The sequence below is a fragment of the Strix aluco genome, chromosome 19 (assembly GCF_031877795.1).
Source record: "Strix aluco isolate bStrAlu1 chromosome 19, bStrAlu1.hap1, whole genome shotgun sequence".
Lineage (NCBI taxonomy): Eukaryota > Metazoa > Chordata > Aves > Strigiformes > Strigidae > Strix > Strix aluco.
In genome coordinates this window covers 14,565,856-14,580,790 of record NC_133949.1, presented here as the reverse complement: position 1 = coordinate 14,580,790, position 14,935 = coordinate 14,565,856, and the positions used below count along the sequence as shown (strand labels likewise).

Genomic DNA, 14,935 nt, shown 5'->3' with positions numbered 1-14,935 from the left:
GACTTGCGTATTTTCTAATAACCCATTAAGAGAAGTTTCAAATCAAGCTTTAAAACGTGTTATTAACCATCTACCCAGCCATTTGAAAGATACATGCCTGTGATAAGAGTATTGTATTGCCATTAACCTGTGGGATGGTTCGAGACATCTCTTATTCACACAAAACTCTAAATGCATCTAATTAAAGCCACAAGATCAGCTGTCCATATTAATCACTCACCAGTTTAATTAAGGTAAACCAGCTTGTCAGAAAGCCAGTCTTCTCTCTATTCTTCACCATTATCGACTTTTAATAGTTCACTGGATTAGTAATTACTTGTTTATGGCATTATCAAATACCTGGGAGAAGAAACCACAGTATGTGCCCAGGAAACTACTTTAGGCTGACTCTTGTTTGGGACACGAGGAGAAATTTACCCCATCAGGTAAAGTTTTCTAAAAAGCCATACAGTGTGATTTAGACACAGGTACAACTTGGAAGAGAAACAAATTGATCTAGAAGTGTCGTAACAAGAGATTCAGACTTGCAAGTTTATTTTGCAGTTACTCAGATTAAAGCAGGCATTCTGAACTCTAAACGAGGGAAAAGGAAGTTAGTGCGATTTCTTGCTCCCTTGTAAAATGCACATCTGTCACACCAAGTGTGCAAGAGTGGGCAGTGCCACTCCACAAGGGACAACAAGTTACATGTCCTACCATTAAACAAAATCTTCTATAAGATCAACTCCTTTCCTAAGTAATTAGGGTGTAGATAGGGAAGAGAGCAAGCCTATTCAAGAGTGCTCACCTTGGGAGTAAATCCCAGGCAGTACCAGTTCAACTCAGCGCAGTAGCTGAGGGGTGACAGCCCTCTCCAACCTACCGGCAGTCCTGCCTGGCAAACTGCTGCTGTCTCTCTCTGAAGACTTCAGTGTTTGGTTAAACATTCCCCATCCGCTTTGGCTCTGCTCAGCTTCTGAAGTTGTGGTGATCACAGACAAGACTGATGATTGGGGGTTGTTATAAAACGTGATGGTACACAACGTAACCAAAATTAGGGGGAGGAGGGAGCAGGACAGCAGAGAAAAAAAGGGATTATGTATATTCCTAATTCTCTTTAGGCATACCTGCTGCCATCAATGATGAACATTTGTTCTGGGAAGAGCTGCTACCAGTGGAACGCTTAGCATATGAACACTAACCTAATTCCTGTCGGAAATAAACCAATTTCCACTCTCTTCTTTACTAGAGGAGTATTTCAACCTAATAATAAAATCTCCACTGTAGCATGTCAGACCAGCAGCTCTCTGGTAGCAGGCTGGAATTTTAAGTCTTAATGCTGCAATATCAGCTGTAATGAATTCTACGTAAATATGACTTCTAAAAATACAAAAGCCTTTTTCTTCCCTTAAAACCATGTATGAAGGAGAGTTTAAAAGAAAAGGAAACGGGGCCTAGCCTCTCACTGCTGTCAGTAATGAGGATCCTTCCGAAACAGTTTAACTATTCCCACCCAGTGCAACCCAAATAAAAATCTTTCACTTGCATTATTCAGCTCAGCTTTACATTACCATTCAACATGGGCCACCACAATAAAAATTGTAACTGCTTATAAAACCAAGTGAAGAATATGAGGAAAGGCAAAGGGGGATGAACAGACACAACAGAGTTAAATCCTGAGTTGTTGTAAAATTCCACCAGCCCCACATGGTGAATTTCACTGAATACCAAGACCTGGATAAGAAAATTGTTTTTCCACAGGAAAAACAGATTCATTAAAGACTTTTGTATTATAATCTGTAACGAAACAGTATAGCTACTTATTCAGTTATTAACTTGTGCACATTCATCAGATCTCGTTCATTTTTACTTGCTTAATTTCTCACTGAAACATCCAGGAAGTTGGTTTCCAATCTCCTCCTTTATCTGGATGCTTACTTTTAATAAGCCATAAACAGTAATCAAAATAAACGAATCATTATAAAATGTTATTTAGAAAAATGAAAGTGATACTAAAGAAAGTCTGGATCTAAATTTAAATACGAAGAAAAAAGCACCCGTTGAAATGTACACTTACGCTTTGCAATAAGTATTATGCACAGAGGTCAGAGTTTCTGAGCAACCTCAGCTCCAACCACTAGAGACGTTGCTGCCGATTACTCCTGAAGAGCCAGTTCCCTTTCTACATTTTATTTATATATGTACATCCACACACGCAATCACACACGCACACAAAAGCGCTGCATAGTTATGACCCATCTGAAAGAAAACACATTCACCGTATTGTCAGTGCGCTATTGTAATGCACTCTACCCTTTCTGAATGCAATGTTCAGCTTCAGCTTACCACCCTGACAAATAAAGGAAAGCACTTTATGAAACCAATTTAATTGGGAGGTGACAGAAAACATACAGCCATTTTCTTTAGCCTTATCAGTGAATTGGCTTCCGCTCCAATCTCTGCCAAATCCCACTCAAGAGCAGACATTAACCAGGTCAGCGGAACAGGTGCTGCGCGGGGTCTGGCAAGGGGCTGGCATCCCCACAATTACTTGCACACAAAGAAGCAATAATCTTTACAGATCATCTCGCCCAAGAAGCACGCTGGGGACGCGAGGAGAGAAGAAGGGTGGAAGGGAGGGAGGGAAGGAGGGAGGGAGAGAAGGAGGGAGGAAGGGATATTAAAAAAAAACAAGCCAGAAAGGAAAATGAATGTGTAGCTGCCTCGCGGCTCAGCAGATGTCTGTGCGTGATGTACGAGGCTAGGATAAGCTGTCGTAGCCCGCTGCCAAAGAGTGGTAAGTGATTAAAGCCTCCACCAGGCTAAGCACCATATTTAGAGTCTATGGGGTTTCGAAAGTTGCACCCATTCCTCGCTGTGCTGCCAGATGTTGTTGGCTGGTCCTGCTCCTATTCACTGCGCGTGGGAGGCAGCAGTTGGTACAGCAAGGAATGCAATCTGGAACGTTTCCGGAGGTGCCGTACATTAAACTGGTGTCACCCATCCTTCACCTCTACCGAATGCTGAAACAACTCCAATTTGCTGCCACTTCCCTCTTGGGAAATGGCCAAGATACAGTTGTGCCTGGCAGACCCATTTGTTTTACTCAGGTGATTCTCTTCCCTCAATGACCTCTATTAGTTTAAGTTTTAATTTAGATTAACCCCAGCACCCCAATTAACCAGTGAGGGGAAAAGCTAAGCTGTGACTAGTCATATTTCTGAAATCACGATTTATCGAAGTTAAAGTTATTAGAAGGAAAGATGGGCCATTCAACTATTGCTATTTTTCTTTTTAAAATTTTACATTTCACGGCCAATAAGCACCTTCTCTGCACAGGTCCACAAACTGTCAACCACAGCTATTTCTCCTTGACCACTTCACAATTTTGTCAGACTAACTTAATTTGTTCTGTGTCCACTTGGCCTCCAAAGCTGGGCTTCTGGTCCACTTGGACCCCAAATTCCAACTCAGTATTATCTTACTGCCTTACAGACTTGGCCTCTTCAACCACTGCTGCCAACAAGACGGGCACTCTCCGATCGACATTTTAAAGCCCATCTCCACCTGGCATCTCCACCTGCCCAAGAGATGCTGCTCAAGTCACAGCAATACTAGCAGAAATGCTCTTAAAATACAGACACAGCCTGGAGAGAAGCTAGCTTGGAATACAATCCTGGCTCTGAGGCAGGCTGCCTTGAGTAGATCTCTTACAAACATTAAATATTCAAATTGTCCTAATTCTGCACTAGGTGAGGTCTACTGCAAAAATTTTCTTGGACATCTACAGCAGTAGGGTTGGAAGTGTGTTGAAAAATCTTCTTTGAAGGAAAAAAAAACCCAGGCAGCATTAAAGTTCTCTGTACTTCCTATCTGTAAAACACAGATAAGAATTACCTATTTAATACACTTTTTTATTCACCTTTAGTCCTGGCTTTGTACGTGAAACCCCAAATCTTCGAAGTATTCAAATGCTTCTGGTTAAACCAGTTATCAGAGGACAGTCACACAGCAACAGCTCTCTTCCACTGCCCTAACACTTTACTAGCCACTCTAATAACTATTCAGATCAGAAATTTATGCCTTTCTAATGATATAATGATACTTGTTTACTCCTGAAATTAAAGCTCTCTGTGGATCATCAGAGAAAAACTAGTTTTTCATGCATTGAGGAAAGACAGTGAATCATACTCCCCAATAATTGGCAATTTCAGTATTTCATAAAGCCGGCACTGTCGTTTATTAAATAAATTACAAACACAAGGTTTCCCTAAGCTGCAGCCTCCATGCACTGGGTGCAGATTCCTTGCTTCTAAGAATTTTGCAAACAAAAAGAATAACTGGCCTAAATCCAAGCTGGCACAACTCCAAGAAAAGTGCTAGAGAAGCCCTGTAGCTTTTTCATTCAGTAGGTAGATGAGATGATTTAGGTTGAGATGAGAGTAACTTAGGTGCTTTTGAGTATCTGCTAGAATCGTTTTTCATAATGGGACTCTACCCACAGAGAACAGTCACCTTTAGAGAATTTAGCAATTTTTCTCTTGTGTAGCAACGATCACCAGCGAGAACAACATCCTGCAGCCCTGACTCACTCGAGCGCTGCAGTGCCAGCAATGGCAGTAAGGTGACATCCACAACGCAACTTTAAGCTCACATGGCCCTACATCGAAAGTCGAGAGCAAAGTCCTCTGAGGTATCTACAGAGATGCTGGATGTTAAACAGGTAACTGAGTTTCACTGGTAAGAGAAATTTAGAGCACAGAACCAACCACATTAGCTCTGTATTAAAAACGAACTGGAGCCATAATTCCAACACAGATTTACCATCACCTACCTGGTGATAAAAGTCATCATCATCAAATATCTCCTCATCTATGTCCTTCAGGTGCCTGTTGGAATCGGACTGAGGGAGGACCTCCTAGAAGCACAAAGGAAATACTGAAAGCTCGTATATGTGTATTTCTCTCCCTAACTCTGATGACATCACGTGCAGCAGCTTGTAAACACACTTGAAGATATGAAGGAATGGAGAAAAGCTCCCAACATAACAAGCTTTTAAGGACTAGGAATACATTTAAAGGCAAGGCAGAAACGCTGCCAATGCCAAAATAGATTTATGATACCTTTACTGGGAAATAAATAGGACTGTGCAAAGTCTTTCTGGCAAAATACTACAGATATTTTTAATGTAATGGCAAAAATATATCTTGCAAGTGCAGTAATTCTACATGATCTCTCTGAATTGAATATTTATTCATTCTTAAATACTAAATTAATAACAGACTTACTACTAACATATTCTGTAGGTTGTATGCAGTGTGATTTTAGAAGTGACTTTCCGGGTTAAAGATTCTAAACGCCAGAGCAAAACCAAAGTTTTGTAGCCGGTACCTCAAAAAGCAGATATAGTGAGCTTCACTTCCTACATCACAGGAGGGGCAGAATCACAGACCAAACCTTGTTTTCCCCTGTCAGGAACTGGCACAGGAGATAATGCAAACACCATAAAACTGGAATTGAAATGTCTACACCTTTTTCTTTGTCATTACATTACAGGAATCAACATGCAGGTATCTCCTTCATAAATCTCTCACAAACAAGAATATTACCTGCTAAAGGCTCAAATTAATTGTTTTGCAAAGTTTCACTGCTACTACAGGGTGAGTTAAATAAACAAAATACCCTTACCGAATTTTCGGGCAAAGATTCAGGGACCGGATTAGATTCCTGTTCCTGCTTTCCCAGCACTGTATACACTGATCGCTTGGTCTGCGTTCGCCGTAGTAATCTCTCTTTGTCCATCATAATATGATCAATCTGAGTCAAGATTGAACGCTCAAAGGCACCGAAACCCTGCAACAACATTAACTAGTGTCAGATAATGCAGAAAGCTTTTCCTCAAGGCAGCAATGTTCCTCTATCTTTCCATGTCAGTGGATAAGCAGACAGCATTCCAAGAGGAGGGGGTTTGGGTTTCATTGTAGGGATTTCTGCTAGGATTTTTTATTTGTTTCTCTCTCCCTTCCCAACCTGAGGCAACCTGACGCCTGGCTTAATAAAATGCCTTTGCTGTTCTGGTTCAGATGAACTTCTCAATGATTAATACTAACTCACAGATGTTAGGAGACCCTAACAAAATGATTACCCGTTGTATTAAAGCGTACACTTCCTGGAGGAGGAGAGCCACAGAAGCCCCTAGTTCTGCTGTAAACCACGAACAGCTTGTTGATCACCAATAGTGGCATTTTCGTAGAGCTTACTTGCTGCTGGAGACCAGCTATGATGAGATGTCTGGTTGGGAGCACACCAACACTATCAAAGAGTTTTTCCCAAAACTTGGGAAACCATTTGCCCCTGAAAAAATTTTTTCCTGCCCATCTGCTCAAAACAAAGGAGAGCAACCTATGCCTTTGAAATTTGAGGGCTCAGCTTCTTTCCAAACTCCTTTAAGTTTGGGGAAGAGCGTGCACCTGTGTAATTCTTACTGCTGTAACTCTTGACTTAACTTGGAACTTCCACAAGATGAAACTTTCAAATCCACTTGTTCCACAAATCTCTGCTAAACAATGAGCATGTCAGCACACAGACACAAAGACTTGCCTTTCCCATTTTGCCAGATGCCAGCTTTGTCTTGTCATGCCACTTCTGCAAGATGTTGTTCCGATAGGTCCTGAAGTCAGCATACCGCTTGGCTATGAACTCTGGGTAGTCCTCCATCTTTAGCTTTCGTTTGGGGAGGCTCCTCCTCTTCTCCTGAGCCTTATCCACTTGCTCTTCATCACTACTGCTAGGGATTTCATCATCACTAGAACAAAAATACACAGACTAAACACCCTACACCTCTCTAAGGCAACGTGTGTGAATTCTTAATGGCTCCTCCACTGCCACCCATGCTCTTTCCACACCACGGTGATATTTATGGCAAAAGACCCACAGTTTAGCCCCTCCTCCATTAACAGAAAAATTACAAAACAGACTTCCCACACTGGCAGGGGAATTCAAATGGTCACTTGTCCAGTGTCTGTCACACAGATACAGCAGCAACTGAGAGAACAGCAGAGAATGAATATGGTCAGGAAGGCTGTGCATTGTCCTGTTTGTTGGAGCGTTGGAGACCAAAGGATTCAGAAAGGTCTTGTCTTATTTTGTATTTACCTCTCAGTTTTTGATTGCTTTCCATCTACCAGATGCCTTGTGCCTGGGTATTGATAAAGCAGCTCATCCTGAAGGTCCACTAACACTTTCAGCAATGTCTCCAGGGCTTTACAACCTGCAGAACGAGAGACACAGGTGACAATTTGCCACTGATCCTTGTTTCTGGTGAAGACTTAGCTTTGCAGTGCTTAATTTCTCATCTTGAATCTGAATTTCTACCACAGCTACTGCATGTTCCATTAACTGTTTTTCTCTAATCAGTTAGAAATGTGGTTTTATTTTCAAACTGATTTATAGCTGTTAATGTCAAATACCACCACTCTGGGAAAGAACACTTCTTTCCTACAAAGGAGGAAAGGAGGCAGGACTGCCTTCTAAACATCTGCCTGGCTGCACATCAGGAGTACACTGATCTAATGTTTTATCGACAAATACGCAGACTGCAGAGCCTAAAGGATTAACATATTGAAGAAGTACTGTGTGCAGAAGTGTCTGATGACACTCATATACGACAACAACCTTTTTGCTGACTCACTCATTTCTCTCCTGTGTTAAGTTCTGCAGCAGAGGCCAGCTTCAGTTGAATAATATGAAGTGATATGAAGTAATATGAAGTAACACAAGGGAAAATGTGTGTACGTACATCCCGTCTAAACTTGACCTCTGACTTTTCTCTCTTGCACATAATGCACGTTACAGGGAGCAGAAGGAAGGAAGGCGAGAAGAGAAACCAAACTCCCGCAGGGCTGTGACTACCGCTGTGCTCACCACGCAGGAGGTATAAGAAATTAGATTGTAAGTAAAATTAAATGTAGCAAGATCTGATCTATGGGGGAAACTTAAACAATGACCTGGCAAGTTTAATGAGAAGATTCTGATCAGAAAAGCAGAACTGCAGGCCTAGAGATCCTTAGAAAGAGAGAAAGTGAAGAAAAGATTGGGATGGAGAGGTGTACAAAATGATCAATACATGGTGTGAAGGTCTAGTTTTACAGGGATGAGTAGTTGCTTTCCAGAGTATTTGCAGACACAAATCTGAATGTAGATCTGATGCTGTGTATCCATAGGCTTTCATAGCTGACAATTTTTCTGTATCTATGCAGATGCAGAGAAAACAATCTCTGTTCCAATGATTTTATGTTTTCCAAGGATGCACAGTTGCAGCTGACTGCGGGAAGGGTTAACTGCACACTGTTGCAGCATCTGTGCTTTAGAAATAGTTCTTTTGTGGCAACCAACAAGCCTCCCTGCAGACCACTCTGATATAAAACAAGTGTTTGTCTAGGCCTACACAAACTCTCCCTTTGTACCTTGCTACACATCAATCACTGGGTCAGCTCTTACAGGTAAAACACTTAGCATGCTTCTATCCAAAAACCTAAACTGAACTTTACACAGATTAATTTATATTTACCCGACACTGGTGTATTGCCTTTTACTTTTACAAAGAGGCACCACAGAAAGGAGAAAAAATGCACCGCTTGGAGGAACGTAGCATACCACCCCAGGATCCACTTTCTTGCAGGATCCGTTCACGCAGGCGTGGCCTCCCTCCCCACGCACCCAGAACACGCATCCCCTCACAGGGTGGCTGTAACCCCGGTGGACGCAGCACCTGGATTTGTCCGAAGGGCAGGAGGAGCACTGCGGTGGTGGGACCACCCCAGAGCTTGGTACCTCCTCTGCTGGCTCCTCCGCTGACGTGAAGTCAGTGGGGTCGCTTTGCTTAACTCCCAAAGCTGTTCCTTTCTTTGTAGTCAGCATAACGGAATGGAGAGAACTTTTCACCACTCGATTTTTTTCTTCTTCTTTTTTTTTTTTTTTTTTAACAGAGGACACAGAGATCATGGATAGAGTGAACAGCAAATCTTCATCAGACAGACAGAGACAGTGCAAGCAGAAATCAGCCCAGACGTTCAGAGGTCTCAATCTCCCGCATGTTACCACTGTGATACTGCTCAGTTGTCACCATCTTCAGATAAATTACGGCCTGACCTCAGTAACAGGAATGTCAAGGAGAAGATGCTTTAAGATTTTTGTTGCAGATCAGCTGTTGGACTCATCCTCCCCCAGCCTGCAGTTCATTATAGATACGTTCTGACAACGCTTCTATATAAACCTATTAACGGATTAGGTTTGCCATACTTGTAAAACAGTCATGTGTTAGCATCAAAACAATTCCAAGAGACAAATAGACAAAAGCCCTTAAAAATGCAATTGTTGTATGTGTCTGTAGCTCAAGCATCGCTTGCAAAGGGAAAGAGCCCCCACCCTAGCCTGAGTGCACAGCTTACAGCAGCAAAATCCTTCCTGCTGCCTGCAACACAGCTAAATGTCCCCAGAGCTTCCGAAACTGTTTATTTTCTACCCGCTGCCTATCCTCCAGCAGCAGGGCTAATGCACCCCAGGCAGCTTTGATCCTGTCAATTACAACTGGAGTAGCACTCCAGCTCTTCTGGGGTATAGCAGGGCCACGGCAAAAAGGCGAGGAATAAAGACAGGCTCAAGCTCCCCCAGGCTATGAGATACGGACCCCAACAGAAGTGGGGATGGGGAGCAGTTTTATTTGGAGTGAAGGGGATGGAGAGGGCAGAGAAGACAATGACCGTGCGTCTAACCAGGTGGGAGGGCTAATTATTCCAGACAGTGGCTTCATCATGAGCCTCTTACAGCTGGGTAATTTCCATGTTTTCAGTTCTTGTGTATTTAATAGCATTATCGGATGGCATTCTCATTGTTACTGTTGGGTGCCTAAGCGTGCTGTAAACTCAACTTCAGAAGCCAAGTGTCACCCTCCCCTGCCCTCTTCCCATCCAGCCCTGCCCTATCTATTTCACATTTAATTCCAGAAGGGACTGTTTTCTTCCCAGTCTCCTCTCGCTCTTCATCTCCTCTTCCTGCTAATGCCCTCATCTGCCTTTACACCGGCTGCTTTGGGGAAAAGACTGAATCCATTTGTGAATGTAGGCAGCATAGACCAAAACTGTTTCACAGATGCAAACTGTGTCATTCTGAAAGAAAGCCGGATGCTAGCCCTCCTGCTCTCCTACCCCCACCCAGCACATTTTTTTTTAATGCTGCTCGTTGTCTGAAACAGACAATTAAACAGAAAAGAGTCACAAACATGGAGCTTTCAAGCAGGCCAGTACATTAAGGCAACCAACTAGCAGCTTTCAGATGCCATAACCATCAGGTCTGTACCTCCTGCTCCCTTCCCAGAACAAAGGCAGCAATACCTCTAAGAGCAGAGGCAATGCCAGCCCTGACCATATAGCAGGGGCCTCCCCCTGCCATGAGCTGTATTAGGTCCTGGGCAGTCCCTGAGGATTTTCAGTTGCTAAAGCTTTTGGGGCCAAGAAGGTATGGAATCAACACAATGGTTCTCACAAGCACCACAAACCAGCCAAGGCTGAAACAACGCTGAGACTCATTCACCAATGGGACGATCCTGATGTCAACAGCTTACTGCCAGAGCTACTACACTAACTCTGCCACCAGCATCACTTCTGGGTATTGCCCTACTGTGTTCAGCCAACTACAGATGCTGAAAGGTCCCCCAGCTGCCCCTTCCCAGTCCAGCGAACCGGCAGTGGTCAGCAACTGCAAAAACTCTCCTGACCTGCAGGCACAGCCTATCACCCCGGTTAACCCCAGTCTGTGCCTCTCACACCCTTTCTCTCCCACTCTACACTGGCAGCTTTGCTGCCTCTGTCTTATAATCCACACTACAATGTGCTGGGGTAAATATTCCATTATATCGACATCAGTGTCACAACTAACACCTTTAACACTGGGCTGTAAATCAGCAGTGAGAAAAATCTCAAAACTATCTCCTTTTCCAGGAGTTATGACTTCATGTCCAACCTGTGTTTTTGAGGACAGGTGGCTCAGTACTGCCTTAAAAACAAAAGAAGCTGGATCCCTTTACAGCATTTCAGTATGAGCGACTGAAATCCCCAAAACAACTCATACTCTGTGTGTAGGAGAGGCCAGCTAACCCCAGGACAACATGCAACCCCTTCTTCCATCAAACCTTTTCAAAGCTGCCCTTTGGGAAAGAAAAAAACATGCTGAGTGGGACCCATCTGCAGCTGCTCCAAGAACACAGCAAACGTGGTTTGAATATAACTTCCAGCTTAAATGGGACTCAGAGTGTCTGTGGTGAGATGCTAACTTGTAAGAGTCACTTTTAAGAGTCCATGGGAGCCCCTTCATTTTGTATACAGGAGTGAAAAAGTTGTTCCAGATCCAGCAGACAGCATATCAATCCAACAAGAAAGCTGGGAGCCAGTCTCAGTAAATCAAAGTGTGCCTTTCTGTTAATACTCCCTCATACGTTCTCATTTTATACATCCCTTCACCCAGTCAGAAAGTAGCCCTGGAGTATTTAGCTCCATTCAGGGAGAGCACTGCCATGTATCAAAAGTGTCAGGAGACCCACCAGAGATGAAATCTGTCCTACTGCTCTCAAACCACAAAAATCAATTTTGTCAATGCCAGTGGTTATGGACAAACTGGCTGTGCTGCTGGCAGCCCCCTCTGTGTGGGGTGGCTCCTGGCTGCAGGGCAACAACCCCCCCAGGGGGCTCCCCCCACCAGCCCCCTCCGCACGCAGAGGACAGCGGTGCCTCCACCACCGCTCAAACCCAAGCACCGTCGTGCTGGGGACGTGCCGCCACGACGGCTCCCATGCTCGCCCATCGCCGTAAGTTCAGCCTGTCTACAGCAAGGCAGCTTCCCGCGCAGAAAAATAGCTGCGCTCTTTTTCGTGACCTCTAAAAATGGGGTCTCATTTCATCTTCCCAAGCAGCTGCGGAGAGCAGCAGCTGGTGTGGAGCAGCAGGGAGCGGCCTCACGCAGAGACGCTTTAAGTCGATGGAAAAAAGCCGGTGCCTCAAGGCCAGGCTTTCAAAGGTACTCACAGAGAGCCAACCAGTGGGATTCCCAAAACTGCTCCACCAGGCAAGCTCCTCCCCGCCTGACCCTGGCGCATCCACCCAGCAGGGATGGAATCCTAAAAATTGGGGCAAAACTCCCAGGATTTTCACTCCATCGTGATATGCTCGTGGCACCTTACAGGGTGCGAAGGGGCACTGCTGCGGCAGCGCTCCCCTACAGAAGGGTGCCCGCCTGCTCCGGGGTACACACCACACGCAGACACAACCAGGACCATCATTCCAGCATGAAACGCCGCACGCACGGGACACTGCTGAAATTCAGAGCCCACGCCAAAGCTGGAAATTAACTGCTTTTTCCCCTCAATTAAAGCGGAGGATCTGGCATCGCAGGAATATCATCGGCATGCAAGCTTTTAATTTTCCATGTATCTCCACAGGCTGGATCAAGTGCTCACACAGAAAAGCTGGAACAACGCTTGTGGTTGAACCAGGGTACACAGAGCAAAAGCTGAGCTGCCAAATATTGGGAGAGTTCCCCCGGTCACGGTGGGGAGTTACCGTGTCACCGCTGCCAGGAACAGACGCAGTGCCCAGAGCACTGGTCACATTATGCAAACAAAAAGAGGGAGAGGAATCAAACCTCTTTAATTTTAATAGCTGTACATAATGAAAAGTATCTTTATCAGGTACACGCATTTATCCTAACATTCAGATGAAGAGGGGAAATTTTCACTCCTTTCAAACGACTGTGGGACAGGAGTTAAACCACAGGTCAAAATGGCACTCAATATGCTGGCCTGAGAACAATACTTCTCATTCAAATCCACAAGCCAGCCACTTGCACTAGTCATCCCCAGCAATTAATCCCCCAAGAAACACGTTTGATTAAATCTTTTCAAGCAAATCCTTTGCTTTGCTTTTGTTAGTTCACTTCTTGTCAACATCTATTAAAATATGCCTTTAATTCTCCCACAATCTTAAAAAACACCGATTCCACTGTCTTCAACTTTAATCAACTGTATGGCCGGCATTTTTCATTTCATAATAATGTGCTGTTTGGAATTCAAGAGGCAGGCTCAACATCAATCATTCGGCAAGAATTTTTCCACTGCAATAAATATGCAAATGAGGAAAGCCAGTCAGTCGTATTTCAGGCCCGACTTGCTAGTGTTTTAAAAAAGACACAAATTTATTAATTGCCGTTGGCCAGCGGAATCCTATTACTTTGGGCATTGATTACAAAGCTGTGTGAGTGATTATTGTGCAACTCGCAGGCTATCCAGGCATGAGGAAAAATTATTAAAGCAAGGCAGAGATTATCAACTCAGAATAACAATAAGCCTTAACATTTTAGGCCTCTAACTTCTTCAACAAAGAATTACGCCAGAGCTCCAGTGTATCATAATTCTGAAGTCTGTCAGTATTACTTTTGGAGCTTGCTCTATATTCCCAACAGCAAAGCAACGTTACCAGCCAGGAAAAGGCGGAGGGAATTCCTCCAGGTATCGCATCTTAAACATGGGGCTTTGGACAACAGCTTTTCTGTAATTCCCGCTGCGTAACTAACTGCAGGAGGAACAATATGGTGCAGGCAGGACTTTTGCTATCTTCAGATTTGCACCCCTGTATGTCCTGGTGCCCCAAAACCAAGATGGTACAGAAATAAAATAAGTGTAAGACAGAAGCTACAAGAGCCAGCGTAGACGAAATTATAGGCTAGCTGCAAGCCCTTTGCCAGAGGAGAGTGAGCTCATTTTTTTAGAGGTGGTGTAGTTATGTCTACGTTTCTCACAGACTTCAGCTGAATCCTAGCACAAAACAGGTTATTTTAGGAAATTATGGGAGTAACATTCCCTCCTTGCTTCCCAAAACACTGAGTTTGTGGAATTTTATCAAATGATAGTAAGAAAAAGGTCGACTTTTCTGCTGATTGCAATAAAAAGGTCTGCTCCATACCAAAGGCCCAATTTGCTGGTTCCATTGGAATGCAAATGATGCAAAAGCCTTTGCAGAGGGGAAAATTGTATTCCCTCAGCACAAAGGAGCCAATGCTGCAAACCCCTTTCACACAAGCAGTTCAGCTGACTCCCGAAGAGTTACAGAAAGGACTCAATTTAGCCCTTTCACTCTAATATTACTGCATTTGACAGTAAGGACAACAGGATCAGACACAGATGAGTTTGCTAAAAGTAAAGAAAATAACTAGATGCAACAACAGAATAAAAGGCTTGGTATTCAAGGATTTTATTAGTGGGGACTGGGGGAGGGGGAAAGCTGAGAAGGGAGAGAGAGAGAGAGAAACACTTCCATGAAGTTCATGCTCTACTGATTTGCCTCAACCGTCATCTTTTGATATCAGCCCAAACCAGGGAGGGGACGGGGCTTGTAAAAATGAGATTTATAAAAACTGATGTTTTACATTACTGTAAATGTAAAGAAGCTGACAGCATGCATTCCCATCTCTGCCAAGCAGGAATCCCCAAGTACATATGCAAGAATGAGAAAGGAAGAGGAAATGTGAAATTTCATAGTTATCTAGATATTAAGGCCAGAAGGGAACATTAGCCCATCTAGACTGACCTCCCCATATAATACCAGGCCATTAATTACATTTATCATGACAAGCACTGAGTTTCCATCTCAAGGTAACCAATTGCCAATTAATCCGAGTTAGCTGACATTTGCACATGCCTGTCCAGATGCTTTGCAAGCCTTTGTTTCCCCACATCTTGTTTGTGGAGTATACAGACTAACATGCACAAGTATTTAGCTAAACTCAATTTAATTAGCTATTAATTATCTTGGAAAACTTAAGTGTAGGCAAACCTATTTGACATGTTTAAAGTGTGGCATAACCCCACAGTCCGGAGTTCGGGTGCATGAGGTCAACAGCTACAGACTCT

General features: G+C 43.7%; 1 protein-coding gene across 8 annotated transcripts in view; it reads right to left on the bottom strand.

Moving 5' to 3' along the window:
• Window positions 1-14,935, bottom strand: part of AATF (apoptosis antagonizing transcription factor) — a 59,936-nt gene that overhangs the window by 31,893 nt on the left and 13,108 nt on the right. For all 8 annotated transcript variants that reach the window (XR_012625774.1, XR_012625771.1, XR_012625770.1 and 5 more), the window contains exons 5-8: window positions 7,135-7,249; window positions 6,580-6,784; window positions 5,668-5,832; window positions 4,814-4,897 (exon numbers count right to left, since the gene is read on the bottom strand). Coding sequence is in view for 2 of the 8 variants with exons in the window: in XM_074845430.1 (XP_074701531.1) it covers window positions 4,814-4,897; window positions 5,668-5,832; window positions 6,580-6,784; window positions 7,135-7,249 (569 nt within the window). In the remaining 6 variants the exon portion in view is untranslated. The remainder of the gene's footprint in view (window positions 1-4,813; window positions 4,898-5,667; window positions 5,833-6,579; window positions 6,785-7,134; window positions 7,250-14,935) is intronic.